The 14,765-nt window shown below is 39.5% G+C and overlaps 1 protein-coding gene across 1 annotated transcript in view; it reads right to left on the bottom strand.

Annotated features, from left to right (window-relative positions):
- Positions 1-913: 913 nt before the first annotated feature.
- Positions 914-14,765, bottom strand: part of GNB4 (G protein subunit beta 4) — a 35,957-nt gene continuing 22,105 nt past the window's right edge. The window contains exons 8-9 of the mRNA XM_029939839.1: positions 6,801-7,017; positions 914-3,589 (exon numbers count right to left, since the gene is read on the bottom strand). Coding sequence (XP_029795699.1) covers positions 3,483-3,589; positions 6,801-7,017 — 324 coding nt within the window. The 3' untranslated portion in view covers positions 914-3,482. The remainder of the gene's footprint in view (positions 3,590-6,800; positions 7,018-14,765) is intronic.

The raw sequence follows: 14,765 nt of genomic DNA, 5'->3' as shown, positions 1-14,765 counted from the left end.
CTCTCTCTCTCTCTCTCTCTCTCTCTCTCTCTGCCCCTCCCCCTCTCATGCTCTGTCTCTCTGTATCAAAAGTAAATAAAACATTACAATTAAAAAAATTTTGCTTTCCACAAAAGAGAAATTTGAAACTGAACACTACTTTAAGAGCAAAAATTTTTAAGCCTTATACCATAAAAATTCTAGAAAGAATGCTGTTAAAATGATAGGTCCATTCAGAAGATTGTTTAATCAGTTTCCATAAGTTTAAACATCAACCGATAAGCCATAACTATTCAATATGTGAAACATTCAACAGTAATCAAAGCATAAATTTTCCTGAATGTTTTCACTTTTTAAAAGGTTAAAATTATTGTCTAAAACCTCAATAGTGTTGAAGGTCAGTTATAATATTGGCATAGTGTTTATTGTCACCTGAAGAAGTCAAGATCCATTTCTTTTAACAGGTGAACTTTAAAATGGCTTAACACATTCCAAAAGCACCTACATCCATTATGTTTCAAACTAGTGAACTATCATCATAACAGTATTGGTTCAGCTGAGTCTAAATTACTAAATTAAAATAAGAATTGTCTATTAGACTCTTAAAACCCAGATTTTTGCCTCTGAAGATGAAGCTTGGTAGGGTACATGTAACCATGAGATGACAACTATAAAAATCTGAGCTAGGGAGGGACAACGGACATTCAGTCTCAACCTCTAATACAGCTGCCAAAAAAGAGGCCTGTCCAAAGTGGAGAGGCCACTGCTATCAGCTTTTGCGATGATTTGCTGAACTACATGGCAATCACTATCACTTTTTGTTAAGAATAGACTACATTCTCAAAATATTCTTGCAATAGGGCGCCTAGATGGCTCAGTCTGTTGAGCATCTGACTTCATTTAGGCTCAAGGTCATGATCCCAGGGTCATGGGATCAAGCTCTATGTCAGGCTCTGTACTGAGCATGGAGTCTGCTTAAAATTCTCCCCTCCTCCAAAGCAAAAAACAAATTGCCAGATCTGAAAAAACACTCTTTATGAAGTGATTAATGTTGAGTCTAAATAAACATGCTGAGGCATATTATGTTTAAATGCTTCTTATAAGGTAAAATTAATAGGCACCAAATGCGCATTCTTGATCAAATTCTTTAAAACTGTATGTGGACATAATTTTACTCGAACTAAAATTTATACAGTGCTTCTACATACCGTTTGACTCTTAATTGGTTATAGGAAGTCTTATACACAACACTTAGACCATCAGGTGAACTTGAACTGCAAGTAAATAAATTTAGCAACTGGAACCTATATAACTGGAGAGTGAAGGTTTAACTAGTAAGTTAATGTAATAAGGTCACTATTTGGTCATTACGTGTAAAACACAACAGTGGTTGGTTTTTAGTTGCCCAGTACATATTTAATTATGGGAGCTGCTTTAAAACTAACCTACAAAGATTTTTTAAATCATTCTATCAACATGGTAGTCTGTGCCTCTGAGGAAATTATCTTGTTATGAGAATAAATTTCAAAGTAGAGGAGATACTTCTCATATATATATATGTGTGTATATATATATATATATGTATATATATGTATATATGTATATATATGTGTGTGTGTATACTTTGCACATGGCAGAAATGCTTTCTTGAACAGGATTTTGGAATGAATTGCTGATCTATATGTCAGGCGCTCACTTTACTGGGAAATGAGTACGTTCCTTTATTCTTGCCTTATCTCAAAGAGCTGCTCTTTATGAAATGACAGTTCACAAACATTAATTGCAAAAGGTTCATAGAAATCTTATGTTTATAAATATACATTCATGCCTGCCATCTACACTGTTACTTTTTTGGTCCTATATCAATCTTCCTTTATCCGTTTTGTTTTATCATCATCAGCTGATCTTAAAACTGATACTGACTTCATTATAGCTGATTCACTTACTAGCACATTCACCATATAAAAATGAAAATTCACAATTAAAATTTGGGAGTATTTAGGTTAGGGTTACAGGTGAGCCCTATCTCAACAGTAACAGACGCAGCACTAAACCACAGAACAATGCACTTCTATGTATCAGAATAGCCCGTGACTTCACCATCAAGCAAGACTAACAATCTTCTATTGTCATTTAGCTTTTGTTATAGGAGAAAATTCAAAGGAAAAGGTATCTTTGTTTAAATTTGGGGTGGGGAGGGAGCAGGCATTCTACTAATAGGCACATTATACCATTTATGAACAGAAATTGCTTACTATTTTCTTCTACTTCCTTAAGAGCTGCTCTTAGAATTTTTCTTTTGGCTTTCAAGTGGAGTCACTTATATCTAAGCACAGAGGCCAAAAATCACTTAGAAACCAGTATTCTGTGCCAAGAGAAGAAATACTACAGAAGAGCAAAAAGCTCTAATTTCTTTTAAGTCACAGAAAATTTATATCAATTCAGATTTTATATTACCTGAACATAAGTCCATAAAGCCACTTTGTTACACAATTAGAACTAATCAAGTCTAATGACTGATTAGGTTCTGCTCTACTTCAACAACAATGTCGCCACATTATTTCCTATCTACATGTAGCACAACGGAGTACACTGGGGAAAATTCTTCAGATTCAAGGTCAGTCCAATGTTCATCAATCTGAAATAATGAGTGTACCCTAAAAACTCCGTTCTAGACTATCAATCCTTCAGAAAGCAACCCAACTATTTAGAGGGCTACTTAAAGTGTCATTTGATCATAAACAATTTTTATGCAGTTACTGCTAAACTATTAATAAAGAGTTTCTTATGTATGTCTAAAATTTCAGAATGAAATCTCAATTCCCTGGCCTTTAGATTATCTCCTCCTCCATGAACTGAAAATGAGCACTTATTTAAATTCATAGGATGGCCAAGGATGCACCAGCAACTACCCATCCTCAACAGGGTCTTCCCTCAGAGGAACCTAAGCCTGCTCGAGTACTTAAACATTAGGCAACCAGATCTCTTTTAGATTAAAAAGGAAGGTCAGACTTCAAGACGACTCTCTTCAAATATAAGTACACATACATCCATCTGGAATCTCTTCCATCTATCACTGTGCCTACTTCCTCCATTACAGAACTCAAAAATGTGATATTTCTTACATATAGAAAGCTAAAAACGTAGTTCTTAAAAAGCAAACACACAAACATGATAGACTGCTATGTGTACATTCTGTCCTACACAAAGAAAATAATCTGAGTACAAGCAAAACCTCATCAAGGTTAGTTAGCTCAATGCAAATTAATGCACTGGTCCTGTAGATCTCAGCAAGCACCCTTGCCTTGGCTTTTTTCCCCCCACTTTTTTTGTTTTGTAGTTTACTGAAAGCTTCTTTTTGTATATAATAATCTCAATAGAAAAATCTTCACCTGCAAATATAAGGTAGAATTTTCTTCTCAGAAAATTTTCTTTTACAGCTATAGGCTGTAGCACAGATTTCTCCAGATAGCAACGGAGAACAGAAAATCCTGCACACACTATTAATTCCAGATTCTCAGAAAACTGTCCCAAGAGCCTGTTGCCACAGCCATGCCATCGTCTGTTACACCTAAGCAGCTGACCCGGTTATCGTGACCAGCAAGAACACCTGAAAGACAAAAAGTCGAGTAAAAAGTCAGCAATTAAACAAGTATTATGCATAAAACATCTAGAAGGTTATTTAAAAATATTTTTAATGTTTTATTTATTTTTTGATACAGAGAGAGACAGAGCATGAGAGGGGGAGGGGCAGAGAGAGAGAAGGAGACACAGAACAGGAAGCAGGCTCCAGGCTCTGAGCTAGCTGTCAGCACAGAGCCCGACGCGGGGCTCGAACCCATGAACGTGAGATCTGACCTGAGCCGAAGCCGGAGGCTTAACCGACTGAGCCACCCAGGCGCCCCTCTAGAAGGTTATTTAAAACCTAGAGGAAACTGGATCCCAGAGGTAAGCTAGGTGTGTGTGCAAAATAGAATTCTTTGCGTTACATGAATTTTTGACATATACATTGGCTCATGCTTATCACTTCTGACAAAGGATCTTAAAATTGTTTATCTCTAAGAAAACAGATTATACTTTACATCTCTAGTAAGTTCATGATACCCAGATGTTGCATTGCTCTATGCTATTTTAAGCAAAAACAAAATTTCAAATGAAGTTCAGTGAAGTAGCCTTTCACCACAAGAACAGTAAGAATGTAAGAACACGGGTGCGTGGGTGGCTCAGCCAGGTAAGCTGGGTAAGTCGGCGCTGGGCGTGGAGTCTGCTTTAGAGTCTCTTTCTGTCCTCCCTCCCTCTCTCCCTCCCTCCCTCCCTCTCTCTCTCTCTCTCTCAAAAAGGGGGCGGGGGGCGGGAAATGTAAGAACTCAGTTGCCTGACATTACCACTTCCAAAAATGCCAACATAATTTATGTACTTTCATTGTTAAACAACAAACACTGCAATGTTTTGGTTTTAACTTTGTGAAACCATCCAACACATCTAGTTTTAATTTCATCTATTAAAGTTAAATTCATTTGAGTAAATAAAGCTAAATTTATTTGCTATTCAGATCACCACATGAGATAAAACAAATATTCCCAAATAATTGGGAGGAAAATGAGAAATGTGAAGATCTACATGAAAAATTGGAATATATCAAATTCAAGATTTTTTCGTTACTGTGTGAGTCTGCAAGACCTCTATAAAATGAAGCATCATTTTCACCCGACTTCAGGAGCAGAAGTTCTTCCTAACTCTTAATAGTCTCTGTAGTACCTCCAGCATGGCAGTGTTTGGCAATGGGTAAATTTACAATTTCAGGTTGAAATAACGAAAAATGAACAGTGACTAGTTCAAGTCACATTGGAAAGAAACATGAGTTGGCAATTCACAAGTCACCATTCAGTTTTACTGTGAAAATATACAGTTGAGCCAACTTGAAAGCAAGCAGCTGTAAACAAAGCAAAACTCAAACTTAGGCTAAAACATGGGGGGAAAAAACACATTTTACTTTTGTTATGGATGCTAACTGATTCAGCCCAGGCAAAGCAGCAATACCTCTTTAAAAAGTAATTGCCTTTGGACAACAGAGTATCTCCAAGTCTCTACTGGCAGGACGTGAAACCGTGAACTTTTCTGCCACCCTTAGGAAAGGCTGTTAATGTGGAAAGTTATGTTAACACTGCCCCCACCCCCTCAGAAGCCTCAACAACTGTCCAGGAGTTTAAAAGGCAAGAACACAAACCCACAAGGACAAGACAGAGCCGGCAGTGGCAACAAAACTGTGTATGCTGGATGGCGGCCCTGTGTTAGAAGACCCCGAACGAAACGCTGAGCTCAAAGCAAATGCTGTGCTTGCCGAGGAGTCCATCCACACCGCAGAACCCACGTACCAGTGATCACGGACTAGTGGAACCAAGCAACTTTGGAACCAGAAAGGGACAAAGATGGGGAAATAAACTAAGACTACATTAGAAAGTGGTCAGGAATCAGAAATCCCAGGTCTCTACGCTGCAGGGTCGGATGACTGATCGTCCTGTACCAGGGAATAAACCTAGAGACTTATTTGATAAAGAGATGGTCTCTTACCTGGAAGAAAATGGATTTACTTGATCTATTAAAACCAGCAAAAAGTTTTATGATTAATTAGCTTATGATAAAAAGTTTATGATATGCATATCAAAGCTACAAATATAAGCCAAAAAATTAATGTAACCTAAAAACAAAAAAGCTGCACAGCAAAAGAAATCACAATATATACCTCATTGCTTGGCAGTAGGTACTGTTTAAAAAGCCCTAGTTAGGTAAACACTGAAAGATGCGAAGAACGCGGCTCTGGCGGGAGGAGTGATGTTAAAGCTGAGCCCGCAGAGGAGAACGCCAAGAAGTCAAAGAAAAAAAAAAATCCATGACCGACGGAATTGCTGCTGCTGTGTTAGGACTTCTAAGCTCCTGGGGCCCCGGGCGGCTCAGTCAGTTAAGGGTCAGACTCTTGGTTTTGGCTCAGGTCACGATCTCATGATTCAGTAGATGAAGCCCTGTTTCAGGCTCCGCACTAACTGTGTGGAGGCTGTTTGGGATTCTCTCTGCCCCTCTGCTGCTTGCTCGCTTTTCTCTCTCTCTCTCAGTAATTAATATTAAAAAAAAAATAGCCTTATAGCCATCCTCTGTTGAGGGTTCAGCCTTATCATTCCTCCCACCGCTCTCCAGCACGCACATCAAGTAACAGCAAGACAAACATGTTATTTAAAGACACGGAAGTGAATACTTAGGAGCTGCCTTTGGGAACAGAAAATATGGGTTGGGGCCAGAGGACTGCTGTTTTGGGAACAAGCCATTACTTGTTTGATTCCATAGGCATAATTTTGATTCTAAAAAATACATATCACTTCTGTGTAAGTTATTACTGACAGTCCCCAGCCGGATATTCTAGAAGTACAGGGGAGAACTCAGAGCACCGGGCTAAGGGAAAAGAGTGCAGATCTAGGTCTTGTCCCAGACAGGATCTGCTCAGAAGGAAGACGATTCAGAGCAGTTAGAGTGTCAGGTCAGAAGAAATTGCAATTTGGAAAAGCCCACGCTGAAGTATACTCACTATCTTTAGAGCAAAACTCCCCAAACAAGAAGCCACTATAGAACCAGCTGTTACCCTTTGGAAAACAGGAATGTGACTATGGTTTATGGGCCGGAAGCACGCTCACACAGGACAATAAGGACCATGAACGAGATCGGCCAGGCTGTCATTCCCCACGGCTCTAAGGTGTCCAGGCCTCGACAACGGATGGGAACCTCTTCTGGTTCCCTGACAAAAATCAGAACCTGTGGGCTGCTTTACCAACCTGCACGGTCTCCTTTTAGCGTGTCCCATACGTTACAATTGAAGTCGTCATAACCAGCTAACAGGAGGCGCCCACTTTTCGAGAAAGCTACAGAGGTGATTCCACAGATAATGTTGTCGTGAGAATAGAGCAGTAATTCTTGGTCCGCACGGAGGTCAAAGAGCCGGCAAGTGGCATCATCAGAGCCGGTGGCAAAGGCGTATCCATTTGGGAAAAACTAGGAAGAGAAGGAACAAACATTTACTCCGTAGAAGTACACTAAAACCAAGCGCGGCAGTGAGATGACAGACTGGGTAAAAGAGACCTAGCTTCAAATTCCAACTTGGCTTCTTACCAGGTGAAAAATGTTGGGCCCTAAACATTCTTAAAACACTTGGGCCTTGGTTTCAGAGTGTTGGTCAGGATTGAATGGACAAACCTAGAAGGTGCACGGTGTAGCACAGAGCAAGCATTCAGTAAATGCTGGCTCTGTTCCTCCATGTGGCTTTTTAAAAGACGGATATGAACGTTGCTATTTATAGAATTTATATATGTATGCTCTTAGACATTCCAAAATCCCATTGTGAGAAATAAACAGGAAACATTTTACAGCAGAGAACATAAACCATCCCGGCTGGGTAGAAAGTGAAGCTAACAGTAAGCTATTCATTATTAGTTTGTAAATCCCTTTTTCTCAGAACCTGGCACTACTCAAATGGATTTTTTTTTTTTTTATTTTACAAAGACTTTTTTCATATACCTGCTGGACAGCTGTATTAGTTTCATGAACTGATTTTTCATGACCTTTGCTTATTTTTACTATGCTGTTAGTGCTTGCTGATTTGTAGGAAAAAGATGAATATAAATTTGGGTTTTGCAATATTTCATTTTTATATAGTCAAGTTTATCTTTCCACTTGAGAATTCTTCCATTGTTTTTATGAATAAAGTCCTTTTTCAGGATTATTACCTAATATTCAATTATATCTTTTCTGATTTTTAAAAATAATTTCCTTTTTCATCTCTTAATTTTTATCCGTCTAGAATTTGATATACAGCATTCAGTATAAGGATCTAACTTAATTTTCTTAATAGTCAAGCAATTGTTCCAGTTGTTGATTAAATATCATTTTACTGATTTTGTTGTTACATCTTTAATTCACTAAACTCTTGTATATACAAAAATGTTAGTTCAGTCTTTCTTGTACCACACGTTTATTTAAATTGTAACTTGATAGTAAATTTTTGTATCTGGTATGGCAAAATACTCATTACTCTGATTTAAATCAGTCTATTTTCTTTTTTCCCCCACTTGAATTTAGCATTTGATCAAATTTTTTTTTCATATTCCTGACTCATCTCAAAAAACAAAAAATTCCACTTGGGTTTAAACTGAAATTTGTATTAAGCCTAAAAATTAGTCTGAGGCGTCATGCTAAGCAAAATAAGTCAGGCAGAGAAGGACAAAAACCATATATTTGCACTCATAGGTCTAACAGGAGAACAGGAGAAACCTAATGGAGGACCAGGGGGAGGGGAAGAGGGGAAGAGAGTTGGGGGAGAGAGAGGGACGCAAAACTTGAGGGACTATTGAATACTGAAAACAAACTGAGGGTTGAAGGGGGAGGTGGAAAAGAGGTGGTGGTGATGGAGGAGGGCACTTGTGGGGAAGAGCACTGGGTGTTGTATGGAAACCAATTTGACAATAAACTATTAAAAAAATTAGTTTGAGAGAAATGATTGGTTTACAATATGTAGTCTTCTCATTCAAGTAATAGGGAATTTTATTTTATTTTCACTTATTTTTTTATTTTTTAATGTTTATTTTTGAGAGAGAGTGAGCAGAGGAGGGAGGGAGAGGGGGAGAGGGAGAGAGAGAGGGAGGGGGAGGGGGAGGGGGACAGGGAACCACAAGCAGACTCCCTGCTGTCAGCAAGGAGCCCAACACCAGGCTCTAGCTCACAAACTATGAGATCATGACCTAAGGTGAAATCAAGAGTCTGATGCTTAACCTACTGAACCACCCAGGTGGCCCTTACTTTATTATTATTTTTTAAGATTTTAAGTAATCTCTACACCCAACATGGGGCTCAAACTCACAACCCCAAGATCAAGAATCACATGCTCAAACTGAGCCAGCCCGGTGCCCTACGAATAGGGAATTTAAAAGCAACCCTAACACTCCCAGACGATGGTGGAGAAAGGGAGTGATAAGAGGTTAACAGGCTCTCAGAAATGCCAAGGACTTGTACTCGTAATGTGAAATGCTTTACCAACCCTTACTGCTAGGAGCTAATGGTTTTGACCACTTCCTTCCATTCTACCAGCCAGCAAGATACTCTGTTGTTCCTTTGCAGGAAGTCCAGCAATGCTATTTGCATACGTTTATCAGCATATATGGATTCAACCTGTCCTCTACCATGGACCAAAACAGAAGCTATAGTGCATGCAGTACAGGATGCCTAGTGCAAAACACCCAATCAAGATGGCCCTTTGGCTCCGTACATGGGGGCACAGCATGCCAACATTGTGTGAACATCAAGAGAGTAGGAGCAGACATCCTGTTTTGCACAGGATAGTCTCTATTTATGCCTTTCTCCCTGACAAAATTAGTAACCACACTTTTTCCACACTGAAAATTTCACATTTTCTAGTTTGGATGATATATGCTCACTTTACCAGCCCGACAAACTAGTTTTAACAGGAAATTAGCCCTTAGGTAAGATAATCGCTTTTAGAACTAGTTGTGTATTTAATCAAAGAAAAGTGTGTGTGATGTTGGCAGTTCATTTAAGTTGGGTTTTGGGGGAGGGTTGTTTTTAAATGACAGAGAAGAGCTTTCTAGTACTGAATTTTTTGTTTTTTAAGAATGGGTGTTTGGGGCACCTGGGTGGCTTAGTGGGTTAAGCGTCAGACTTTGGCCTTGGCTCACAGTTCCTGAGATCAAGGCCTGCATTGGGCTCTGTGCTGATGGTACAGAACCTGCCTGGGGTTCTCCCTCCCTCTCTCTCTCTGCCCTTCCCCTACTCTCTCTCAAAATAAATAGACAAATAAACCTTAAAAAAAAAAAAAGGATGGGTGTTTGCTTTTTATCAGATAACTTTCAGTATCCAGAATACTGACAACCTGATGTGGGAATTTTTTTAATTTCCTAATATTAAATCATTCTTAAATTCCTATAACTAATTTTTACTTGAGAATTTTTTTTTTTTTTACTTTAACACATTGTTGGATTTGATTTGCTATAATTTTTCCTAAGATGCTTTTTTCTAGTTTTAAGGGGTACCCAGGCTTATGTTTTGGTGTAAAGGTGATGCTAGTCTGTCTGACACAATAAACTGGAAAACTTTCAGTCTTTTTTTGTGTTCCAGAACAGATTTAATAGCACTAAAATTTTCTGTTCCTTCAAATGAAGTATAAATTATTTGCCAAAAACCTACATGGGTCTGTAAGGTTTTTGTTTTTATGTTTTTTTATTTATCTTTGAGACAGAGACAGTGTGAGCAGGGGAGGGTCAGAGAGAGAGGGAGATACAGAATCTGAAGCAGGTTCCAGGCTCTGAGCTGTCAGCACAGAGCCTGACGCGGGGCTTGAACCCACGAACTGTGAGATCATGACCTGAGCCGAAGCTGGATGCTCAACTGACTAAGCCACCCAGGTGTCCCTGTCAATTTTTTTAAAGCTATTTTTTGTTAAAGAAAATTATCAAATTATTCAAGTTTTTACTTACTGAGACAGTTTTTGGAAAACCATGATTTAGAATTACCATAAGTTGTACAGTATATTTTTTCTTAAAATTAAAACAAAATTTTAAATTTATTTTTGAGAGACAGAGATAGAGCACAAGTCGGGGAGGGGCAGAGAGAGAATGAAGACACAGAATCCGAAACAGGCTCCAGGTTCTGAGCTGTCAGCACAGAGCCCAACGTGAGGCTCCAACACAAACCGTGAGATCATGATATGGGCTGAAGTCAGATGCTTAGCTTAACTGACTGAGCCACCCAGGTGCCTTTAAGATTTTTAAAGTCTTTAAAAAAAAAAAATTAAAAGTTAAAAAAAATCTTTTATCTGTATTATAACCTTTACTGTAATATCTTAATATTGTATATTTGCAGTTTTTATCCTTTTCCTCTTAAGTTTACTAGAGATTTAGGGAGCAAAGTCTTAGATTATTGAATTTTAAAAATTTCTAGTAGTTTTCTATTTAAAAATTTTCTAAATATTTGTTCATTCAAGTATTCACTGAGCACCTACTGGGTCATGCACTGTTCTGAGTGCCAGTCTGGTGATATAAAGAAGTCAACAAAACTGACAAAAATCTGTCTCCATGAAGCAGACTATAAACACTAAAAGTTAAAAAGTAAGCATGTTAGATAAGTACTAAGGAGAAAAAAAATAATCAAGCAGGAAAAGTGGGCGAAAGCTTAGGGTGTCCAGGGAAGGCTTTACTGAGAAGAAGGTACTGAACACGCCGCCCCCTGCCCCACAGGGAGTGAACAACGAGCTTCTGCTGGGAAGATGGGGGGGGCGGCCGTGAGGGTGACAACCCCGTGGTGGGAATGTGGGGCTGGGGAGAAGGAGGCCAGCGTGACCGAGGCAGAGCGAGGACTGGGCACACCGCAGGAGGCGGCGGGCGGCGTGGGTAATGGGTGATCACAGGCACACAGATCCTACCAGGCTGATATAAACCTCTTGGGATGATTGTTTTTCAGATTTTAGAAAAGTAATATGCTGTGTATAAAATAAAATTCCACCGGGGCCTGGAGTAGTGCGCTGTAGCAAACACAACAGTGTGAGCGAACACAGTCGGACTGAGGGGGTAAAGCACAGACTGCGTACAGACAGCTCCCTGCTCTGCCACAGAGCGAGTCCGCACTGAACTGCAGGAGAAAGGGTCCTTCAGAAGTCCGCGGACGCCCGGGGGGGGGGGGGGGGCGCCCAGGTGAGAGGCCGAGGGGAGACCACAGAGCACCTGCTGCCTCGGGCAGGGACTCTCACTTCAATCCGTATTTCTGCTTTTCTCTTTACCGGCTTCTGCCTCTCACCCTCCTGGTGTGAACTGTTCTTTTCCCGTTTTCCGAAGTCCTGAGTTATTCACCTCATATTATTTCTTTTGTGGCCTACTATAGGAATGGTTTTTACGTTTAAGAACATCCATATGGTGCAGAGTGCAGTTATTCAGTCAACATTTTTAAACTGTATTATTTAATCCTTCATCTTTTTCTTGACTACGTAGGATATCAATACCTCAAAGCTGTATATGAAACTCTCCTAGTCCATGGTGTTTTGTGTTCATTTCTCCCTGCGTTTCTAATGGTTTTTGCTTTATGGGCATTTCAGTGTTATGCTTCACTACATACATCTCTTCCTAATACAAAACTTGTTAAATGTCTGTTTTAATTTTATTTTGTCTAATAGAAATATAGTAAGATCACTACAGATTTCTTTTAGTTGAAGGTGTGCCCACTTTTCATTTTCACTGTTCGCCATCCCGGGCCATTCTGTTTTAGACGTAGCTCTTGTAAACAACACACAGTCTGACTCTGGATATTTTAATGGTGGCAACCATACACATTATTGCCTTGTTATCATATTTGGTCTTCATCTCTTATGTCATATTTACTGGAGTTTTTCTCATCATAAAATATGACCTCTGATACTTAAAATTCTTAGGTCACAATATTTCTCCCTCAACATTCAGCGGATCTGTTTCAGAAGCCTTCCAGCACTATTAGGGAAAAGTGTGAGACTAGCCTGATTTTTTTTTTTTTTTTTTTTTTTTTTGCATCTAGGTAATCTTTTTCATTTTGAATATTTCTAGGATTTTTTTGTCTTTATGTTTTGATATTTTAAATTCAAGAGGACAGGTCTATGTTGGTCTTTTAAAATTACTTTTAAACACTGGGCAAGCCCCTCAAAATTGTTTTCTTTCTTCAGCTCACTTTATGCTTAAAAAATTATTTTTTTTAACTATTTTTTAATTTATTTTTGAGAGAGAGACACACACACAGCATGAGCAGGGGAGGATCAGAGAAAGAAGGAGACACAGAATCCAAAGACAGGCTCCAGGCTCTGAGCTAGCTGTCAGCACCGAGCCCCGTGCGGGGCTCGAACCCACGAACCGTGAGATCATGACCTGAGCCAAAGCCGGACCCTCAACCAACTGAGCCACCCAGGCGTCCCTTAAAAAATTATTTCTTGGCTCTACTTCTGCTTTCAGCCAAAATGGAATAATGGTGATCACATTTACCCCAATGCTGAAAAAAGCAAATAAAACGGACAGGATATATGAAACATGGTGTTAAAGACACTGGATACGAGTCAACAAAGGAGAGTGGTCCCTCAGAGACAAGACACAAATGAGGTAAGCCCCATAACTGCCCCCCATTCCTGCCTGGAGGAAGTTTACAGGGCATGGTGCCGGGAAGGCGAACCCGGATGAAGTCCACTGATACCCCAGGGTTGAGGAGACAGAGCTAGGAGCCCAGGGAGTTCACAGGCCAGGGCACCAGAGAGGACAACACGTGGTGGACAGAAAAGTCAGGAGATGATGAGGGGCCCCTCAAGTACTCAGCTGAACAGTGATCACAGATGTGTAAGGAAACTATTCAAGTAGCAGAGACACCCAGGAACGTAACAGGAAACGGATGCTCACGCAGGCCAGGAATGATGTCTGTCCCCCTCTAGCAAGAGGGAAAACCTCATTAGTTCACTGAGCAGAGAGAGAAGGTTCTCCCTCACTGGTGGGGCAAACTTCAGCATACACAGAAGGCTGCTCCGGTCGCACCTAACAAAACTGAAATGTAAGACCTGAAAGGATCAAGCTATTTCCAAATAACTGTGCCCTAGAACAAAAAAATATTTATATAAATAAGAATCTAGGAGGTGGGGTAAGGCTTAAGTGGAAGGGTTAAGGGATGGGTTAAGGAGAGAGAAAGAAGCTAGAAAGTAAAAAAAAAAAAAAAAAAAAGAATCTATCCAGCACCCAGTAAAGCAAAGTTTACCATGTCTGGCTGGCATCTAATGAAAATCAGACATGCCCTCCCCCACTCAACACTCTGTCTCTCTCTCTCTCTCTCTCAAAAATAAACAAAACATTATAAAATGAAAATTAAATTTAAAAAAATCAGACATGCAAAAAATAAAATATGACCCATAATTAGAAAAATCATTCAGCTGACACCAGCCCCCAAATAGTCATGGGTGATAGAATTGAGAGAGAAGGATGAAAGCAGTGTCTGAGATTAAAAGTATACCGTATGGGCTTCCTGGCAGATTAGACACTACAGAGGAGTAGCGAGCTGGAAGTCCTGGCAACAGAAACTATCCAGAGTGGAAAACAGCGAGACAGAAGACTCGAAAGTAAAAGTAGCACAGCGTCAGTGACCTGTGGGAGCACGTCAACTGTCTTAAGATAGATGTGTTTGGAGCCCCCAAAGGAGAGGAGACAAAAAATATATATTTGAATAATAATGGCTGATAATTTTCCAATTTTGATGAAAATTACAAGAAATGTGAAAAAAATTACACAAGACATATCATAATAAAGTTGCTTAACAATAGAAGAGAAAATATTAAAAGCAGCCAGAGGAAAACAAAAGACACACTGTGTAGAGACCAAATAGAAGCAGGATAGCACATTTCAGATCAGTATCAACACAAACTGGAAAACAGTGGAATAACATTTACGGCATCAAAAGAAAAGAGAGTGAAGATATCTTTCAAAAATGAAGGCAAAATTTTAAAAAATTAAGTAATCTGTACACCCAGCATGGGGCTCGAACTCACAACCCTGGGTTCACAAGTCACGCTCGGTCTTCTGACTGAGGCAGCCAGGCGTCCCAAAAATATTTCAGGCATACAAAAGCTGAAGGACTTTAACAGATTTGCACTATAAGAAACCTTAAAGGAGGTACTTCAAGAAGAAAATAATCTGAATCTATAAACAAAAGAATGAGCACAGAAAATGGTCACTATGTAAGTACAC

This window comes from Suricata suricatta, chromosome 5, assembly GCF_006229205.1.
Source record: "Suricata suricatta isolate VVHF042 chromosome 5, meerkat_22Aug2017_6uvM2_HiC, whole genome shotgun sequence".
Taxonomy (NCBI): Eukaryota; Metazoa; Chordata; class Mammalia; order Carnivora; family Herpestidae; genus Suricata; species Suricata suricatta.
This window is presented reverse-complemented; position numbering and strand designations above follow the sequence as displayed.